The sequence below is a fragment of the Melitaea cinxia genome, chromosome Z (genome assembly GCF_905220565.1).
Source record: "Melitaea cinxia chromosome Z, ilMelCinx1.1, whole genome shotgun sequence".
NCBI classification, from domain to species: domain Eukaryota; kingdom Metazoa; phylum Arthropoda; class Insecta; order Lepidoptera; family Nymphalidae; genus Melitaea; species Melitaea cinxia.
Genome location: NC_059424.1, coordinates 17,278,003 through 17,300,199, shown reverse-complemented (window position 1 = coordinate 17,300,199; position 22,197 = coordinate 17,278,003). Strand labels below are relative to the sequence as shown.

Sequence of the window (22,197 nt, the reverse complement as noted above, 5' to 3'; positions counted from 1 at the left end):
ACCACCAGTTATTAATCACGTTATTTGTAAGGTATTAACTATACACAACAAATAAATATTTTATTTTATTTTTATTTTAATAGATACTAGTCATAAAAAAATGAATATAAAAAAATTAAAATATTTTATTAATGTAACGATAAGGATTTACCTATCAATTCGAAATGGAGCATTAGTATAGAGGCACCCTCGTCATTCGTAATGCCTTGTCAGTATGTATTATATATCGTGTACTTCACCGGAGTAGGAGCCAGCATCTCGTCGAAGGATCGAGACGCTGGCACAGCTAATGCTCGCGTCATGCACCTACATACAGAATTTGTTTTTGTAGGTTAAACGAGAATCTTGTAAAATAATCATTTACATTATTATCTTACACATTTTTTATAATCCTTAATATAACCATATTTATCTAAACCAGAAAAAAATACTTAGATATATATCCATATATATAAAAATGGATGTTTGTCTGTATGGAAGAGATCGCTGTATTAGCGATAAGGCCGCCTGTTGCAACGAATGCAAATTCTATTTTTATATATCATTTGTAATACTGTTAAAAGCTTGTATTGGTGTGCGAAAGTGTAAATAAATACATAAATAGATATGTCCTTTATAGAATTTTAAACTATGCATGTGATCATGTCATAAACCAAAGTGCTGTGCATGAGCCCACAAAGGTTTTTGAATAAGTGCGACCAAAAAAAGCGTAGCAACGCCCGCAGGGTACAGCTTAATAAAACCAAATGGGAAATCCTAAACGAATATCGTGTACATAAATAATTTTATACCGCATGTTTATATGCCAGTGTCAATAATCTTAAAATTAGATTACAAACAATATTAGCAGTAACTCTATACAAAATGTGTCAAAACTGTATCTACATTAGGCATCAAAGTCAGAGATAATATAAAAATATGAGATATAAGTTAATATAATCACCTTACAATGACCGTACTATGAATCGTGTAGAATGTGCAGATTTTTAAACTATTAATAGAGTTATTGTAACGTAAGTAGTGAAAAGCATCTAAATATTTATTTTAATTCAAAAATAACAAAATGATTCAAACCTTATTATTAAACAATGTTTAAATTGTTTCAGTCATTTTAAATATTGCATTAAAGAAAAAATTAAATGTTTAAAACTGGTAATTAGTTTAATAAACTCTTATTAACTTGAGGAAACATAAAAAAACGGTACTGATTAGTCAATTTGTAGAGAACTCAATACATATTTTGTCATTCAGAACCAGCATAAAAAGATATATCGACAACAATATGGAACTCTTTCATTATTCAAATATTTTCTACGAATAGATTTTAATATTTATTATTAACAGTGGTCGGCTAGTGGTTGAAATCCGATCAGAATTAATTTCAATTATAACTTTGAACATTAAACAAAAAAGTATATATACGTGTATGTACTAAATACAAGTGTACATGTGTGTAATGTTTTTTTTTTTTTTATTGATTTAGTGTATTTTTTGCATAATTAAGAAATATATGAGCACTCTGCACACCTTCTATATAAAAATTCTCTATAATAAGTGTGTGAAATATCATACTCCTCCACGTCCACGCAATTTTCGTAAAAAGGGTTACAAAGTTTTTGCTTCACGTATATATATAGATTAACTATTTTACATTTTTATTCAAAAAGTTAAATAACAAAAAAAATATTCCTAAAGTAATTCTACAGCCATTTATTTTCAAATTTAACAACCAATAACAGAAAAGTCCTAACACAAAACTAACGAAAGCTGCAAACGAACACATAGAAAACTAAAATTCTATTGGTTACTCGTTTTAACACATGCAACGTAACGAAGTTACGAGATTATTTGTAAGCGGATAAACGATACAACAAAGGCAGCTCTGTAAATTTTAACTAAAACTCGAAACTTTTAAAATCAGACGTCTGTAAACATGAAATATATATATGTGTGTGTGTGTGTGTGTGCGTAATACAGTCGAAATTTATAATTTTAAGAAATGATGCAACATTGTGGGTGATGTTTATTGGTTTATTGGTTATAACACACACATATTTCAACACAACACTGATTAATTATTCTTTTGTTAAAAATCATTTTACGTTCAATATTCAAAATATTTCATCGAAAATCTTTGACTTCCGATTTTTATTTTACTATCATGTATAAAATATCTTTTTACCATCATTGTTCGTGATTAAGAAAACGTGCCTATTTAACAATAGTTTAAAATTTAGAAGAGTGAAGGAAATATATTAATTTTCAGTCCGTTAACGAATCTTTATCGATGGCTACAAGAATACAAAAACGTTTTTGTATTGTTTATAAACTTATCCGATTACGTTTGACCCTTATTTCAACACAGCCCGAGATCGAATAGCGTAACCGAGATATCCGGAGTAGATGTTTCCCGTAGATGTAGATCACAGTACACCGTTACCAGTAAAGAGTAACAAAAGAGTGTGGGATGCTTATCATATTAAACATATGTAGATTATTAAAACATTAGAAATATATAATAATAAAGAAAACGAGTGTGCTTTAGACCACACGACTGATGTAAATCTTACGAAACGTAACTCTCTCTCTCTCTTCCTATTTTCAACTTCCTTTCACACTTTTAGTAACGCTCTCGTTACGCATTCACCAGAATACTTCCCTTATTTCAAAAGTGCTCAAAGTCAGTCTCTTGTGCCATGAAATGAAGTTCTACGAACTAGTTTACAGCTATCTGGACGAATTTCTAAATTAAATTCTGCAGCATTAAAAACCATTAATGAATACATCAAAGAAGAAGAGTTAAATACCCCTTAACTTATATTCATTTTTTTAATATTTTACTGAGCAATCCAATTTAAGCATATGAAAAATAATCACGTTTGTTACAGTATTTGGGAACAGCATAGACCGCGGACCCGAATTCAGTGCTGGGTTCACGAGTGCTTTGTTGAAAAATCTTAAAGGTTTTCTCATTACTACTACGTATAAAGGGCTCATCGTGGTCGTCTCGCCTAATATACAAGAGTACTTGGGTTATACTGAGGTAATATATAATAAGTATCCTACTAATATTATAAACGCGAAAGTTTGTATGTATGGATGTATGGACCCACGCAAAAACTACCGAATGGATTTTAATGAAAGCTTACAATAATATAGCTTGTACATTAGAATAACACATAGGCTATAATTTTTAAAGATCTTGTGTGAATTTTCCACAATATAACGATAATTGTCAAGTAAGTCGGAAAAAAATCTGCCATCTGCGAGCTATTCTAGCGTGCGCTAAACTGTAGAGTTTATCTTAATTAGTCCTACAAAAAAGTCAGCATATAGGGTAAAACCGGGATAGATGCCTCACTTTTTGAAATAGCCACCTAATTTTAAAAATATGATTTTATACGAATATTTTTTATTAATATAGCTAGCTCAATCCTTTATGTTGAATTATTATTATTTTCTTTTAACCTATCCAATGCAGATTTAGCAGAAATTAGATTTTCGTGAACCTTTTTTTTGAGGATAGATGCCTACCTATATGGATAGTTGCCCCAGCATGAAAATAGTGAGTAGGATAGATGCCCTTTAAGCCGTGTAAACGAAAAACCCAAACCAAATGTTAGGTAGTTCTACTCTTAAAACATCGATTGTCTTTATGGGCCATAGTAATGAAAAACATTTTTGGGTTTTTTAAATCTTTTAATTGTTATAATCAGAATATAATTGCATATCACACAAATTACTATACCTAATTAAATTTTGAAAGCGTTTGTTTAACTAAAATATAAATTCTTAAGTTTCAACATGATATATATATATATATCTCATGTTGAAACTCTATATATATTTACTTAAATTTTACAAGCATTGGTTCAACAAAAGTATAAATTGTTAATTGTTGGTATAAAATATTTATATCAAGTGTCAACATGCACATTGCACAATCACACTTTCTCATCGAAAGCTGACTGTAGGTTTTCTATAGTCCAAGAACATACTCGAGCTCGCATTCCTTCCTTTCTTTTATATTTTCGTGGCATAGTTCTGCTAGAATCAGTAAAACATCCAAACATAAATACACGTAAATACATAAAAAATATAACAGACACAAAAAAAATTAAACATATAAACTTACTCTGTATACGGTGAATGGAAGGAAAGGAATAGATGCCGCTAAGGGCACCTATACCTCAAAAAATCATGGCAACTATCCTTTGTGATTGGGATAGATGCCCACGTATTTTTTAAATAAATTATAAACAAAATAGCATCTATTTACAACTATATGCAGACTTAATGACCTAATATATAGACGTGATAAAAAATATAGCGGAACTTATTACTATATATAAAATTATACAACCTTAAATACTAACCTTTAAAACTTTGACGTGTTTGTAAATTTCGCCACGGAGACAATTACACACACGAGCCAAACGGGTCCTTACCACACGAATATCTGTGGATATCCGAGATACGGGATGACTTCGACTCCTACTTATGCGATTAATTTTTATTTTTGAGTTCGGGATGTTAGGTTTTTAGAACATGAATCATCTATCTCACTGCGGCATCTCTCCCGGTTTTACCATATCTATATTTTATGAGTAAGCCATTATCGCCAAAACAGTGAACCATAAATACAGTAAAAATTGATAGTAGGTATATTTCTAATACACATTTGGTACTAACAAATTGATTTTTATATTGTAAAACTAATTTTGATGAATTTTTGTGTAAATATAGAAATTGAGAAGATAATAAGCTACTCGAAGTACTTACTATTCTTGCGCAGACGAAGTCGCGGGTACCAGCTAGTGTAGTTATAAATACGGGTACTCAATATTTAATCTTATTGACATTTTCATGCTTGGGTGATGAAATTGGATTTTTAGACTGTTCATTTTTTTTCAGACAGCATTATTGTTTTAAAAGTTTTACGAAATAAATTATTCTCGTACATATTTTAATTATTTTATGAGAAATAAATATTTGATCTATTTTCTCAGAAAATTCTTAACAAAAGCTAATCCAGACGTCAAGCATGATTCGTAGCAAACTGCTACGATTCGATTTATGAACAAGTCACGTGAGCCGTAGCTTAACTCGGCACCACTGAGATTCGGCACTCGCAATCGTCTGTTTCTAAGATAGTCACCTTAAAACGTTATAAATAACCGCTGACTGATATAATATATTATTAAAGAACACACACACACACATATATATATATATATATATATATATATATATATATATATATATATATATATATATATATATATATTTGATAAAAAGCGCTCAGATTCAAAGCGTTAATCGAAACCATATCGCTATAGCGCAAAGTATAATCACTGCCAACTACATCTACAGGTTTGTTCGAGACAGACAAAAATTACATAATATAAGATAAGTCGAATAATGATTATAATTAATCGGTAATGATTATACGAATAAATTTTTTGAAAAACAAATAGTATTCTATTCTACACTAGGCTTAGGAAAAATGTTATTTTTTCTGCTATATACAATAAGCAAATACCCCTTTTGATATATCTCCAAACTATTGAGAAATTTTATCTGATAGAACTTTGAAAATAAATGTAGAGAGAACATAAACTTACACCTTAAAGACAACAATCAATCTCCATAAGAACGATATTGATCGTTAAAACAGTAGTCCTCGTGCCACGGTTTCAGGAACATCATTTACACTTAGAGTTACATCAAAAAAAAAAATCGTTAGTATTGAATAGAAACTTAAGAAAAAATTCGTAAGTTGTCGTGTTTGCGTCGTGCCCACGGCTGCTTATTGTGGCTAAAACATTGTCTTTGTTTTTATTTTGAATAAAAACTCTTTTGGCATACAGCTGTACAAACCAAAACAAAAAAATATATATATCAAAATTCTATTTCATATTATGTGTAAAATGTAACGTGTGTGTAAAATGTAACATGTACAGTGTTATAGAGTAGTGAAAAAAAAATATAGTCTAGATTAGACTTAGACTTTTCCATTATCCTAGGTGAACGATAATAATCTGATCAACATTAACAAAGTATTGTTTTTTATGTTGTACCTACACAGTGTGCTGTGTGGTTACGGCAGTAAGAATATAGCCAACCCCTCTCTTCCCGTGGGTGTCATAAGAGGCGAAGAAGGGATAACATAGTTCCACTACCACCTTGGAACTTAAAAAGCCGACTAATGGCGGGATAACCAACCAACTGCTAGCTTTAAAATACACAGGCCGAAGATGGGCAGCAGCGTCTTCGGTGCGACAAAGGCAGTTCTGCGGTCACAGACCCGCATGCCCAGCGTGGTGACTATGGGATACATGAGTTCAAGTCCTTTTGGCGTGAACTTGTGGAGGGCTATGTCCAGCAGTGGACTGCGATAGGCTGAAGTGATGATGATGAATGACCTAAACAGCTACGTACCCTAAGAGAATTATAGTTAATTTACTTCGAATAAACTTTTATTCAAAATCTTTTGCAGCTATTTTATTACCTTAAATTGCCTTAAATTGAAATTGTACATTGTCATTATAAGTTTTAAATGACTTCAAAAAAAAAAAAAAAAAAGAGGAGGATCGTTTTATTAAGTTTTTATTCGGTGTACCGATTTTAATAATTTCTTTCTTATTTAGATTTTTTTATTCGATATCTGGCGCTTGGCGTATGGTTGGTCCCACTTAAATTTGAACGGGACCTGACTAGCAGTTCTCGAGTTATCCTTAATTATCTAAAGCAGTTTTTTTTTTTTGAGAACAATACAATTATTAAGAATAACGGTCCTTTTCTTAAAGTTTTATAGGGAGTAATGGAAATCGAACAACCCCCAAACAGTTTAGTTGTATATGTACACATTTTTCTGACCAGATTGTATTTAATTCTGAAAAACAAACCTTGCAATGTAATATGTAATGTATAATGTTACTGACGGCTGTATTTACGTCGCATAACGGTAATGTATAAATGAACTAACAAAGGATGTCAACCGGGACTAAAGCTTCGATTTCGAAAGGTCGCTTTGCTTCTAGGCTACACTAATTAGGTGTCAATTTCAATAACAACCGATGTCGAATTTGGCAGTGCTTTTCATTACAAGCGGTTTTCGTGGTTCGATTCCCGTCAATAAATCAAATCAAGGAATGAATACCGTCTGTTACAAGCAGGTCTTTATATAATCCGTTTTTACAAAAATCAAAAAGCTAACATATACTGTATCAGTCTTACTTTAGGAAGCTAACGTGGTCATTTATTTTAATTATTTTTTACGCTAACGCTACATAAATGTAATTATTTTGCATGTACAGAGTAATCTAATATATAAAATTCTCGTGTTACAGTTTTCGTTGCCATACTCCTCCGAAACGGCTTGACCGATTTTGATGAAATTTTTTGTGCTTATCCGGTATCTATGAGAATCGGCCAACATCTATTTTTCATCCCCCTAAATGTTAGGGGTAGTCCACCCCTAATTTTTTTTTTTTTTTTGACAAAATTTTTAATTTCTATTTTTTTATGATACAACATTAAAAAATTCATACAACCCTAAATTTTCAACCCTCTACCATCAGCCCCTATTTTTAATAGTGTTTAGCGGCAAGACAACGATTGCCGGGTCAGCTAGATAAATATACTTACGTTTATATGTGTTTATCAATATTGGCTTTAAGGTAGTTACTTATATAAATAAAATTGTAATCAATTATAAAAAAAAAACTAGTAAAATGTGTCTGTTTTGTGGCTCTATATGTATATGTATTTTATATTAAATGTACACATAATTGGATAATTATTCTTTTGTACAGCTCGAGTTACTTGGTCAAAACGTGTTTAGTATCATTCACAAAGACGATCATCAGCTCCTCGCGGAGCAACTGTTCCCAAAATCTTGCACTTTGTCATCAAACGGACAACTTATGATACCTAAAGAAAATGGCGCAGAAAAGAAGGTCGCAGAAGATCTTGCGAACGAAAAACGCAGCTTTACTATACGGTACAAGTTTAATTAATTAAACGTAGATGTCATATGTAAAAATTATATGTATAGCTGTTTTAGTTAATATTTCTCTTATAATTTAGATTCAAAAAGTTGAATCAACGCTCCGAGCCTGCACAATACGTCACCTGTCATGTCGAAGGCTCACTCCGTAAATCGGACGCTGCAGGCGCAACAGGTGAAGTAATCCAAATGAGGCGCCGTGTGCGATCCAGAAGACAAAATCCATTTTCGAGCGGAAATGACATTGTAAGTAAATCTATATAAATAATTGAAATGTGTGTAAGAGTAACATACACATACGTAAATTACTATCACACTAGCACAGAAGTTGTTGTGGATATGGAGAAACATATATTTACGAATACGTAACCGGTTTATCAGTACCGACTATAGGTTTACAATTTGATTTTAGAAAATAACATAAACTTCTTTTAGCTCAGATAAAAACATCGTCCTTAGAAAGGAGATTAGACTTTATAGTGTATAATGTGAATGTTGCTCGTTTTCAATGCTTTCCTGTTAATTATTTACCTATCAAGCTTGAAAAATAATAACTGTCACGACCGGTGGCTCTTCATACTCTCCAATGCAAGACTAAGATATCCGGAAGAGCAAATACACTGATCAGAAACAAATACAAATATTTACTCCCAGTTAATCAGACATGAATCTACGCCGAAGCATACACCACATACAAAAACTTTATTATCATTACACCTCAGTAAACGTAAATTTTTGAATTTTTACACTTTGTCAGTTTAACAATATTTTTGTGACAAGTTGCAACGGAAAATAAACAAGTCTTATGGTGATAAATTTTTTTTATAGAAAAACAAGATTTAACTCGGAACTTTAATCGGAAAGTAATCCTCACTAATTAGCGCTTAAAATATATTTCTACTAAAGAGGCAAAATCATTTTTCTGATTTTTAATAGGATTAAATATAGCATAAAAATATTCCTTGAGTATATATTTTACTTTAAAAGACGTTAAAATTATAAGAGGCTTTATGTTATTGAAGAGAAAATCGACTTATTCATTAGGATCAAAATAAGGGAATAAAATGTTACACGTGTTTCTGTAAATACATTTCGTAAATGTGTAAACAAAAAGAGTAAGTTCTTGAGCATCGTAAACAACTTAAATAGAGATATTTTCATTATAGCTATTGACGTACCGTGGGGGATGCCAGGGGTGACCATGGCCCCGGGGAACACACGAAAGTGGGCCGCAAAATCACAAGGATTTTTTTCAATTACAAAAAAAATAATTTCAAATCACGTCAGCAATGTAATACACTTAAAAATAAAGTAGATTGAGAAGCTCTTCCTATATAATTGATATATTAATAAAGTCGGTTAGTAAACATAATGAAAGTTGTGCTTGCAATGAGTTGTTAAATTGATTTTCTTGAAAAAAAATTAAACATCACATCACTTCAGCCTATTACAGTTCACTGCTGGACATGGGCACAAGTTCACGACAAAAATGGCGTGTACTAATATGTTTTGCCCATAGTCACCACGCTGGGCAGGCGGGTTGGTGACCGCAGGATGGCTTTGTCGCACCGAAGACGCTGCTGCCCGTCTTCGGCCTGTGTATTTCAAAGCCAGCAGTTTGATGGTTATCCCGCCATCGGTCGGTCGGCTTTATAAGTTCCAAGGTGGTAGTGGAACTGTGGTATCCCTTAGTCGTATTTTACGATACCCACGAGAAGAGAGGGGGTCGCTATATTCTTTACTGCTGTAGACACACAGAAGGCACAAAATTTTTGTCGACGAATATTTCGTAAACATAGGAAGGACTAAGGACTACTAAAGTATCTAACTTTAGCCTATTAAGGTCATAACGATTTTGTAAGACATCCGATCTGCTGGATTTTTTATAATTGATCTGATAAGCTTTCTCGGTTTTTCTTTTATGTAAGAATATTGTGCTAAAAAATTTTAAAATGTGTAAACTCATTACGTATTAGTCGGTGAGACGAAAACTGTACCCGCACACACCACTTGTATTCAATTTTTAATACAGCTTGACGTGTTTTGTACATTCCGTAATACATAAACTCAAAGTACTTGGCATAACTAATTAAAGGAGAATTACTTGTAAGAGTTCTTACAACATTAATAAAGTCAAGCTCATCATAAAAGCCTTAACATTATTCTAATTCTTAAATACTATGAAAAAGAAAATATATTAACTCCGAACACTAAATTTTTTATAATTTTTTATTGATACTAATATGTTTGTTTGAGCGCACTAATTTCAGTAAGTACTGGATCGAATTGAAAATAATTTTTATGTTGGATAAGTTCATTTACTATGAGTGAAACCGTAGGACACAGCTAGGCATTTATTAAAAATAATCACTAAAGAAATAAATTTTCGGTTGGTAAGAATCCAATAAATTTAATACTTTAAATTAATTTTTCTGGTTCGTTATCTTTATAATAACTATAATTTTTAGTCGTTATAATTTTCCATCATCATCTTCCTGCCCTTATCCCACTTATGTAGGGTCGGCACAACATGTTTTCCTCTTCCATTCCTCTATATTATTCGTCACTTCAGCGCTTACTCCTTTCTTACTCATATCCTCACTCACACAATCCATCCATCGCTTTTTTGGTCTGCTGATCGTGCTTCATCCTTCGACAGTCGTTATAATTTTCCATGAGTTATGCTTTTACGCTAACAATTTTAAGTAGGTTACATAGAACTTAAAGGGATTATTATTTGGAATTTTCCGATATTTCAGCGTGGGTTTCAGATGCTCCGGTCACGGACGAAATATTAAAAGTGATCGTGAAAGATCAAAAACATGAAATTGTTTTCTTTATTAATATAATTCTTTCCAAACAGAAATTCAGGAGAAGGTATTTAGGAAATGTGTAAGGAGATAGTCTAATAAGTAGATATACTTTTCTATGGACCGAGTATTAAATACTCCTACTTTGAATAGAAGAATGCCTTTGTCCATTTTTGGATCATTTATACTAATCTTTTAAGATATCATCCATAGACCGGCTGAAGATGAGCTTTAAGCTCGAAAAAAAATATTCGCTTATTATTAGAATTTATTCCTGTAAAGCGGGCCAAAACACACACAATTTACAAGCACAAACGTCCAGATCCTTGGTCTGATCTATACAAATATTTGCCTTGAGCGGGAACTCGGAACTGCTAATGACAGCTAGTGTTGTGACCGCTGCGGCAACACGGCGTTGATTGTCCGTATATTCCGAGTTTCAAGGTATTTGGAACTACAATGGTGGTTTGTATCAAAAAATATCTTGAAATATTGACAGGACTACCTTTCAACCATACATATTTATATTGTATAGCTAACAAAAAAAAAATACAAGTATCTTGTAAATTGTAAAATAATGTTTTAAGTTCCTTGCAATATTTTTAAGATGACACATCAAATACATCGGATGTATTAAAATTAACTTTCGCTTTTCATCTACATCTTCCTTTCTTGTACGAAATATGTCCGTCGAGTTATTGGTACATAATTTGAAAGGCAATTTCCTAATCTCATAGACGTAAATCCTAATCAAACTCAGAACACAGTGACAAGCAATTAATACTATCAAACGTATATCACTGACTGGTATAATTCAAATTGGTATATTTGTTACATATACATACACTGTAAACACTTCTAGCTCAAAGGTATACGACCTTATGTTTTGCTTTATGGAAACGTGTACGATTTCAAAACAGTTTGTTTTATTTGAACGGGTATCAAACGACGGGGGAGTTGGGAGACGACGTCCCCTCAGTTAGGCGCATCTTTACCGAACAGTACAAATGCACTTAAATAACACGAACTTTGTAAAAATTTATTTTTAAATGTATGTAAATATATTCAATGATACATATATTTAATTGTTTCGTAATATTTCGATTTATTGCAAGGAAAAATCTGGCTATTTAACTGTTTATACTGGAAACGTTTAAGGATCTTACATCCATCTATTATTTTGATTGGTTTTATGAGAATTAAATTATACTTTTTTTTTATATTATTATTATATAACACAGGAAACGTTGTTTTGCCATATATATATATTATTAACCCCCTTAATCCCCCCTTTTGTAACTTAGGTGTATGAGATGGTGGCCAATTCTCAGACCCATCCGATACGCACACAAAATTTCATAAAAATCGGTCCAGCTGTTGCGGAGGAGTATGTTAACTAACATTGTGACATGAGAATTTTATAAATAAGAATAAGAAAGAAAATAAAATTAATATGGACATACAAATCATATACTTTATCGAAACTAAACTGTTAATCATAAATTTCTTATAGTTTATTCTATAGTAAAACAGAAAACTATTCGACCTTGATTACAAAATGTACATTTTTTTTTTTTTGTTATAGGTGTTCGTAGGTATGGTACGACCCAATGTCGACACTTTCTTAAGCGAGAGTGGACTTGAATCCTTTAAAATGGAATACCGTACGCGTCATTCCATCGATGGAGAAATAATACAGTGTGAGCAACGGATCGCTCTCGTCACCGGCTACATGACGCACGAGGTGAAAGGAGTCAACGCTATGAATTTCATGCATCGCGACGATGTACGATGGGTGATCATCGCTTTACGAGAAAGTAAGTAACAGACTGCAATAATATTATACAGCATTACGATTCTTTTCGTCTGTATATTGGAACAGCATTTTGTATCTTTTTCAAATATATATATTATTCTAAACACATATTACGTATTAGTAACAGGATCTTAAAAGCTGCTTTGCTAAAGTTAGCGGAGCGCAATTATTATTTAAACTTTATGCGTAATATTTAATAAAGCATATTTATCTTAGAATTTTTCTTCCTCACTGCTTCTTTTACTTTAGAGATAATTTGAATCTCAGTCTTAGTTTAATTTTGTGATAATTTCGACACACATAATTGTAGTCACATTAATTTGCTTCAAATTAACAAATATTTCCCTCTAAAGAGTAAATAATAAATGTTCTAAAGTGCGTATGATAACACTCAGAAATGAACTCAAAATTTTACGCAGTGAAACGCTTTAGGGATACTCAAAATAATGTAATTGTTAAATTGTAATACAACTCTTGTTGTAGCGAAGCAAAATGAATGAAACTTGACGTTAAGGGAAATTTACAAACTAATTTTTGAGAAACGTCTGTTGACTAATTGCTTTGTGAAGCTCCTGCGATTGATGTTCACTTTTGAACTTTAATCGAATGCTATCGTATCAATATGAAGCCAAGTGAAAATTGTTTTTTTTTTTTGTTAATATATTTTGTTAAGCGTAAAGGACAAAACGCTTAGCACCTGTAATATTTAGATTACTGGCTAGTAGTTAAAATGCGATAGTTATACATAAGTTACTATTAATGCTGAAAACTGTTTTCAGTTGCAATACCTGGTAATATTTAACCTCTAACTAACAATTCGAAATGTGAGCTTTACTCAATATTCCCAGGAAATACATTTTCTAGTTGCATATTTCGAGTATTGGCTTTCAAAACAATTTGCAATACGGCTCGACACGCTTTGTTTTCCGCGAAGTTTAAATGAAATTTCAGCTAGCTATTGTTAATAACAGAAACTACCAATTAAAATTTAAATCGTTGCGATGCGAATAACAACAAAAAATCGTCAAATATACTACGGCAATGCCATTTCAAACGTTCGATGTAATCTTAAATTAAAATCTAGACTTTTCAATATAGATTTATTACTGACGATGCGAAAGATCATATCATGTTAATCATGATCATATAAGTTATAAATTATATTGTGGATCAAGTGTAAGATTTAACAAATAAACATAATCGTGGAAAAGAGAAAGATGAGGGCATAATGCTTGTGCGGAACGAAACTATTATATTCAAATTCATTCACATACACCTGTACTCTATCAATATTGAATGTTTTTTGTCACATATTTCACAAACATAACTAATAATACAAATAATTTACACAACATAAATCATTACAAATGACAAATAAGTGAGTTTGTGTCATTCTCTTTATCTTATTTGTTCTCAGGCTCAATATCACCATGCAAATTGTTATCATATCTCTCACATTTCCATTCTTCACGTGTTTTATTACAAACTCGCTGTGAACACGACTTCGTCCGCATGGAAATTAACAAAAAACTTATCGTTCAGTTCGCAGAGCTATAAAATAAATAAATTTCTAAAATAAAAGTAGCCTAAGTTCCTCCTTGTTACATTAGCTACCTGCTAGTGAAAGTCCCGTCAAAATTAGTTCAACTATTTCAGAAATTAGCCGAAACAAACAAACAGATAGATAGACAGACAAAAATTTTAAAACATGTTGTTTTTATACATGTACCGTGTATACCTATATGCATTTAGAAAAAAGCATTTTTTTAATATTACAAACAGACACTCCAATTTTATTTATTTGTTTAGAATATTCCGGAAAAAAACTGCAATTTTGTAATTTAACGGGATAAAAAGTATTCTATGTCCGTCTCCTGGTTCTAAGCTATCTCCCCACTTAATTTCAGACAAATCGATTCAGCCGTTCTTGAGTTATAAATAGTGTAACTAGCACAACTTTCTTTTATATAAAGATATAATTTGCGAAAAATCATGCAGTTCGCTTGCGATTAATTATTTATTAATGAAATTAGTAATTAGACTAGTATTCAATTCATGATCTGGATATTTTTTTAATAAGTTTGATCGTCCTCAGTTCGTAAGGCACTATATTTTAGATAACAACTGGCTGATATGGCATTTCTTCTTTTATAAATGTATTACTAAACAAAACAATACATATTAATTATATAATATTACACTGTGACTTAGGGCGACAATCCAACTCACAAATCCTGGAGCAGAAAGCAGGGTCATTGCCAACTACGCAAACATGCGGTTGAACAGATCCATCGGCATTAGTAACCATTTTACCATTAGTTTTTGCTGTCTGTTCGTTAGAATCCCATTTTTTTATAAATGAAATATTTTTTTATAATAGGATGCGAAATTTTATTAAGAGTGTGTGTACTAAAGCTTGTTATAATTCAATTATGTTTTGTGATATAAGTTGATTGATAGCTGGAGATTTAGAATGTCACAGTATATTATTCATTTAAAATTTTAAAAAATATCATATGTTATTATATTATAGGAAATTATCATATAGAGTTTTATAAAATTATGAAATTATGATAATAAAGGAACACTTGAGTAAACAAAAACTATTTTCTTTTGAAGGTTTTAGTGCAAAATAATTTGTAAAAAATAGAGTTACACATAACATGGATAAAAAAAAAAAACAAATTCGAATTTGAGCTACCTGAAATTAGTTTTCAGAATTTTTTTTTTTTTTTTGTTTTTGAAAGAATTTTCGGGCACATAAAATACTGTTTCAAATAAATAAATAATAAATTATTTATTTGGACCAAATACTTTACCAATTCATAATCCGCCAAACTGCGTGACAGTTAATCGGCGAAGTATATAATAAATAGTAATTCATTATAATTATATACATTAATATATGGTTTTATGCACATGTATAAAAGAACCTCTTATTGATAGTCCATCAGTGAAAGTCGCAACGAAGTCTCAAAAACTTTAAAATGTCTCAGTTCCTCGTTTAAAATTGTTTGTACCTTCTTTACCAGTCACTGCCGCCGTGAAAAATATAAAAAACATAGCTGTCAGTCCTCAACTTAACGCTGTAATAGCGAAAGTTCGAGGAAAAAATAAATTTTGGTAACTTCATATTATTTGTACTGATAATTTTATTTTATTCCTATTCCTATTATATTCTATTACTGGAAATTTCCAGAGTCCATCAATAGTTGATTAAAGGTAAATCGATAAACATGTGCATACGTAGACATATAAAAAATAAAATTTGTTTATTAACTTCAACAGTACGTAAATACTTATCTGTTTACCATGATGCGTTATATAAGTTGACAAAGTAGACAAGTTGTTTATTAAATAGAAGTAATTTATATATTTTGCAATAATTTAGTAATTATGAAGAAGCTAATAGACAAAGTATTTGTACCTAACTTAAAGTATGTTTAGTAATTTAGCCTTGCCAACAACATAGTCAATTGAAAATTCGTGCTTTGAGTACCTAACTGTATTTTGATTAAACTCTCTTTTTGTTTAAATAATTAAAAAACAGAAATTCAGCCTGTAATATCTCACAGCTATATGTCCCTTTCTCTCTTAAAAATGGTTTTGTTTAAATAAAATATTAAAGTCTATATGATTATTATGATTAGTGATCTTCCTGGAATAATGTATTTTGATATCAATCATTACAAATACATTGAATTGCGCTATTATCTTATGAAAACTTTCTACAAGATGAGATAAGATAACATATTTAGTTAATGACTCATGCAGTTCAAATATTTATTTGAAAACCAAACAAACACGGTAACACCAGGTTAACACGGTTTGGATCAAACTGCACACGGTGTGCAAATTTGACTAAAATCGGTTAAGTAGTTTAGGAGTCCATTGAGGACATTGTGACACGAGATTTATATATATTAAGATAAACAGTCAATAAATTTTTAAAAGAAGTAGCCTAAGTTATTCTTTACCTATGCTTGCCTAGGCTTCCTTGTTGATATCTGCCAGTGAAAGTCCCGTCAATATCGGTCCAGCCGTTTCAGAGATTTAGAGAGATCAGCAGTTTAGTATCAGCAGTATCGTTTCAGAGAGATTAGCAGTTACAAACAGTCAGACAGACAAAAATGGAAAAAAATGTTATTTTGGTATATGTACCGTGTATTCATCCATATGCATTTAGTAAAAAGCGGTTATTTTAATATGACAAACAGACATTCCAATTTTAACAATATTTTTGGAGATTTTATTCATACCTTAATATCAAAATTTTATATTTTGAATTATAATTGATCATAAATATAATTTCAGTTGAATGTAAACTCTGCGCTAACTTTGTCATCCTCGAATTAACAAAATCTATAATATACTAGCTGACCCGGCGAACTTCGTATCGCCTAACACAAACTTTATCGTATGGTATTAAAGTTCAAATTGACTTTTAAGTATTATCACAAATCTTTTGTATGGGAGTATAGAAAAGTGTTATTTTTAGACTTTTTCAGGAAATTTAATTTTTTTTTTTTTAGAATTTTTCTCTCCGTAAGAACCATCCTCGTACTTCAAGGAATATTTTAAAAAAAGAATTAGCGAAATCGGTCCAACCGTTCTCGAGTTTTGCGCTTAGCAACACATTCAGCGACTCATTTTTATATTATAGACTAGCTGACCCGGCGAACTTCGTATCGCCTAACACAAACTTTATCGTATGGTATTAAAGTTTAAATTGACTTTTAAGTATTATCACAAATCTTTTGTATGGGAGTATAGAAAAGTGTTGTTTTTAGACTTTTTCAGGAAATTTTTTTTTTTTTTTTTAGAATTTTTCTCTCCGTAAGAACCATCCTCGTACTTCAAGGAATATTTTAAAAAAAGAATTAGCGAAATCGGTACAACCGTTCTCGAGTTTTGCGCTTAGCAACACATTTTGCGATTCATTTTTATATATAAGATTAATACGTGAAGCAAAAACTTTGTACCATTTTTTACGAAAAAAGCGCGGAGGGAGGAGTATGAGATTTCGTAGACTTATAGTTTATATAGAGAAGAAATGCAGAATGCTAATTCTTTTTAAAAATTATGCATAAAAATATATAAAAGCATTAAAAAAAAACATTACATTCACTTCCATGTATTTGACACACACACTCTTTTGTTGATTGTCAGTCTGTAGTCAAATTGAAAATTTTTAAAAAGGGTTCTCTATTTTCATAATTTTTTGGTTTTTTTTTTTAATTTTTTAATTGTGATCGAATTTCGATCTCTGGGCCACCACTACTTTTAATAAAAAGCCCTTCCTATCTGTATCTTTCATAATAATTGTCTATCATGTCGTTTTTTTACAATATTATACATGTTTACAATTCACATCTAAATAATAATACACTTAATTATTTTTAATACCTTTTGAAATAAGCTTCCTTAACTTTTTCCTTGTTTTTAACATTATATTCCAATTGAAAGATGAACTGCTTATTTAATTTTTATTTACAATTTCAACCCACAAAACTATAACTTTTAAAAACACTAAATCACATATTAACATATTTCTAATCAATAGCTTTGATATAATGATTGACACTTTTAAAACGACAGTATATACATAAAAATAAATTTTTCCTGCTTTCCCCTTCTTTATAATAGGATATTCCTATTGAAATATAATTCATTATGAACAAAATATATTGATTAATCGTCTCGTTTTTAGCTATACTTAGAACGATCAATACGTTTTGTGTAGGTCTTATTTATTTTTCTCACTTAATTATTTTTTTTCTATATGTTTTTTTAATTAATTAATTATAGTTATTATAAATCAAAAACCGATTTGGAATGTAGATACTCTAGAACTCAACAGTTACTTTAGTCATATCTTGCATGAAATACAATGTCAATGTACACATATATCTTTATCTTAGTATTATCTTGCTCCGAAATATACGCTTTAGCTATTAATTTATTCTTAACACAATATTCTGAAACTATTTTAAAACTTACAAATTTATATTCTGACAATTGTAAAATCGTTTGAGGGATTTCGTTATACACGTGAACACATATAACCTTGAAAAGCGTTTACTTTAAGGAGTCTGAAACTTGGAGTTTCAATTTTGTCGTTACTTCTTGTTTTATAATTTATACAGTTATAGTTGTTATATTTTTAGAATTGAATATATCATGTTTGTTGAATATTCCCAGTGTACGACCAACGTCGCCTGTTTGGAGAATCCTGTTACCGTCTAATGACGAAAAACGGAGAATTTATATACATGAGGACACTTGGTCAACTTGACGTAGATAAGGACACGAAAGCAGTGACGAGTTTCGTGTGCACGAACACTGTGGTCCAAGAAGAAGAAGGAAAACACCTGATAAATTTGATGAAGAGAAAGTTTACTTTGATGATTAACAATGGGGAACCACGAGATTTCCATGATGATACGACTCAGGTATCTAAATTTTATTTATTTAATAATTCATTTGAATACATGTTGTCCTTTTTTACCACTATGATGGAAAACTTTAAGATTGGTTTGGTCTACATGATGGTATGCAGTTACCGTAGTCTATAAGCGTAACTAGCACTATACTCTTCTTTTTAATCTAGAAGAAGATAAATTATTTATAGTCTTTAGACTAGAAAATTTATCTAAAGAACTTTGTCAATCAATTCAGTATCAGCTCAGCCTATTGCAGTCCACTGCTGGACATAGGCCTCCACAAGTTCGCACCAAAAATGGAGTGAACTCATGTGTTTTGCCTATAGTCACCACGCTGGGCAGGCGGGTTGGTGACCGTAGGGCTGGCTTTGTCGCACCGAAGACGCTGCTGCGCATCTCTGGCCTATGTATTTCAAAGCCAGCAGTTGGGTGGTTATTCCTCCATCGGTCGGCTTTTTAAGTTCCAAGGTGGAAGTGGAACTGTGTTATCCCTTAGTCGCCTCTTAAGACACTCACGGGAAGTGAGGGGGTGGCTATATTCTTAATGCCATAACCACACAGCAAGGTGACTCATGATTATTAACAGTTTGAGTAATATGTTTGTCATTGTCAGTAATGTCACCATTGTTAGCTAATGATATTACTGAAGTTATAACTGGCATAGTTAGGTTATACCTTATACATTTTACCATATTATGTATCGCATATATGTTACCATATACATTTTTATCAAACAAGTTTTGAAGCATTGTTTGTTTTTGTTTTTTTTTTCTGGTGTCTTAAAATGTAGCACTGAGTTTGAATTTTTAACATTGTCTATTTCAGCAGTAGCAGTGTTTTCCACTTTACTTATAATGACTGTAGTCACTAGTTCTCACCTCTGGCTTTATTCAAATTTGTTAGCACGACACTCGACCGATCCGATACCGATACCGATCCGACTCGTAAACAGTAGGTATTAAGTTGAAGGTTTAGTGAATAGCATTAGCATTTCTTTAGCAAGTTCATAAACAATATTACAATTTTCTGTTAGCTTATATTTCGAGTTTTGGTTTTTTTACTAGATTTTATATTGCTGAATTTTCAATCTATAGTTTCGACTAGTAAACTTTTCTTTGATGTCTAACCGTCAGATAAACAAGCACTATCTCAAACATAATAAATTATTGGATCTATTTGACAAGCACTAAACACAATTAAAAAAGAATCATTGAAATCGGCCTACCCAGTCAAAAGTTCTGAGATAACATGCTTTTTTTTTAATCAGTCAAATTGAGAACCTCCTCTGTTTGTTGTTGTTTTTTATGTCATTTAAAAAGTACGCAGTAGTAATGACCTCGTGACGTTTTTGTTAACGCCATCAATCGGAACCCAAGATGGCTTAATGTATATATTTCACGCCATCACAAAATAGAGATTTCAAAGAACAAAATACCTACCGACTTTTTGAAAAAAGATGATATTTTGACATGAGAATTTTCAATTGAAAATTAGGGTGCTTTTTCGATATTGACGTTAAAATAAGGTAAAAAAATTAATATTTTTAATCAAAAATATTAGTGTGTTTGGGACGTAAAGAGGTAAGTTTCAGTCACTAAATTTCATTAAAAAAAATTTCTTGTGAAAGATAAAAACAAAAAAAATACAAAAGTTGTGTCTTTTTAGTACCTATTTACTTTGTCACTGAACTTTTTTCCATAGGACTTGTAGTTTAGCCAGAAATCGTGATAAGCCATATTTTTACCCTTAAATTATTTTTCCTCTCATTTTCATTTGTATTCTCTTTCTTTTATAATGGGTTTCATTAGCTACTATATATTTTTTTAGTTACAAAAGCTATCTTGCACTGGGTCTGTAAATATACATGAGTTGAACACTATGACTATAATAATAGCAAATGTAAAAATAAACATAATTTAATTTGTTTACAAAAATCCCTTCTCACTCAAAGTAACATCATTTTTTAGGCTCATTAAGTAGAATATTCATCTGTGATATTTATTGTTAATATTGCAATATTGTTTCAATTATAAAGTTACTTAATACAAAAAAAAATAGTAGTAAAAATAACGGTAAGAATTACGACTCGATTCTCGAAAAATCGATTAAAAAATTCAGCCATGTTGATATTGTCAGTTTCTCTATTACTGGCAAGAGGGCAGGTACCGACGGCGAACCGCCTACCGCCTATCTAGATTATAGTAGTACGTGTAAATCCTATTAAGCTTTTCATGGGTGCATTATGAAAGCTCATGTCTGGTCGACCTAATTATGTTTGCCTTGCCATTTTATTACTAACGTTCATTACATAGGGTTTCAATTGTACTAGCGCAAGCTGTTTCACACTACCTTATTGGAATATTATGGACTATATGTTTGATTTATTTGTTTATGTATGAGTGACTAGAATATAATTGATGGTGAAATGTATAAACGCCTCATCAGTCAGATTGTAGGCGATAGTCAACGTCGATGGTGAATTATTACGTTCCATGCGCGATAATTTTCATTTAATTTAAAAGATACCCTAACTTACTTTATGTGAAATAATAGTGATTTCGTGATTACTGAAATTTATTAGCTATTATATTATTACTTATTAGTGTTTTTATAAGTTTATAAGTTTAAAAGTTTAACTTTTATGTACGTGCTTGGTGCGATACTGATGTGATCCATTTCTTCGGAGGATATAGGGTATGAATAATTTTTGTATTGTTATGCTTTTTGTTTTTGTGCTTAGTTTTTTCGTATAACAATATTATTGAATATATTTAAATAACTGCTATAAACGACAATTTAACTTAAATTATTAACTAATTATATTAACTTTCCCAGTTGATAACGTTAATTAAAACGGTATTTTAAAACTTTAAAAGTATCTGTAATCTTATATAAAAAAATCGTTACTATCTGACGACAGATTGATCCTTTTATTGTTTTTTTTTTCCAAGCATACCTTTTTAGATCTATAATGTTTATATAAAAATAGTCAGGGCCACGAAAAGCGGCCTCTATCTAGTATATTTATCATTGCGTTCTATTGTCAACAGGTGTTTGTTGTGGTGTAGTTAGTTGTGTTAAAGTTGTGTCTGTTTTACGAAAATTTACTGTAATCTC

The 22,197-nt window shown here is 31.0% G+C and overlaps 1 protein-coding gene across 1 annotated transcript in view; it reads left to right on the top strand.

Annotated features, from left to right (window-relative positions):
* Positions 1 to 22,197, top strand: part of LOC123668453 (circadian locomoter output cycles protein kaput-like) — a 71,896-nt gene that overhangs the window by 36,358 nt on the left and 13,341 nt on the right. Inside the window, exons 3-7 of the mRNA XM_045602187.1 lie at positions 2,889 to 3,043; positions 7,818 to 8,005; positions 8,092 to 8,257; positions 12,407 to 12,638; positions 18,839 to 19,089. Coding sequence (XP_045458143.1) covers positions 2,889 to 3,043; positions 7,818 to 8,005; positions 8,092 to 8,257; positions 12,407 to 12,638; positions 18,839 to 19,089 — 992 coding nt within the window. The remainder of the gene's footprint in view (positions 1 to 2,888; positions 3,044 to 7,817; positions 8,006 to 8,091; positions 8,258 to 12,406; positions 12,639 to 18,838; positions 19,090 to 22,197) is intronic.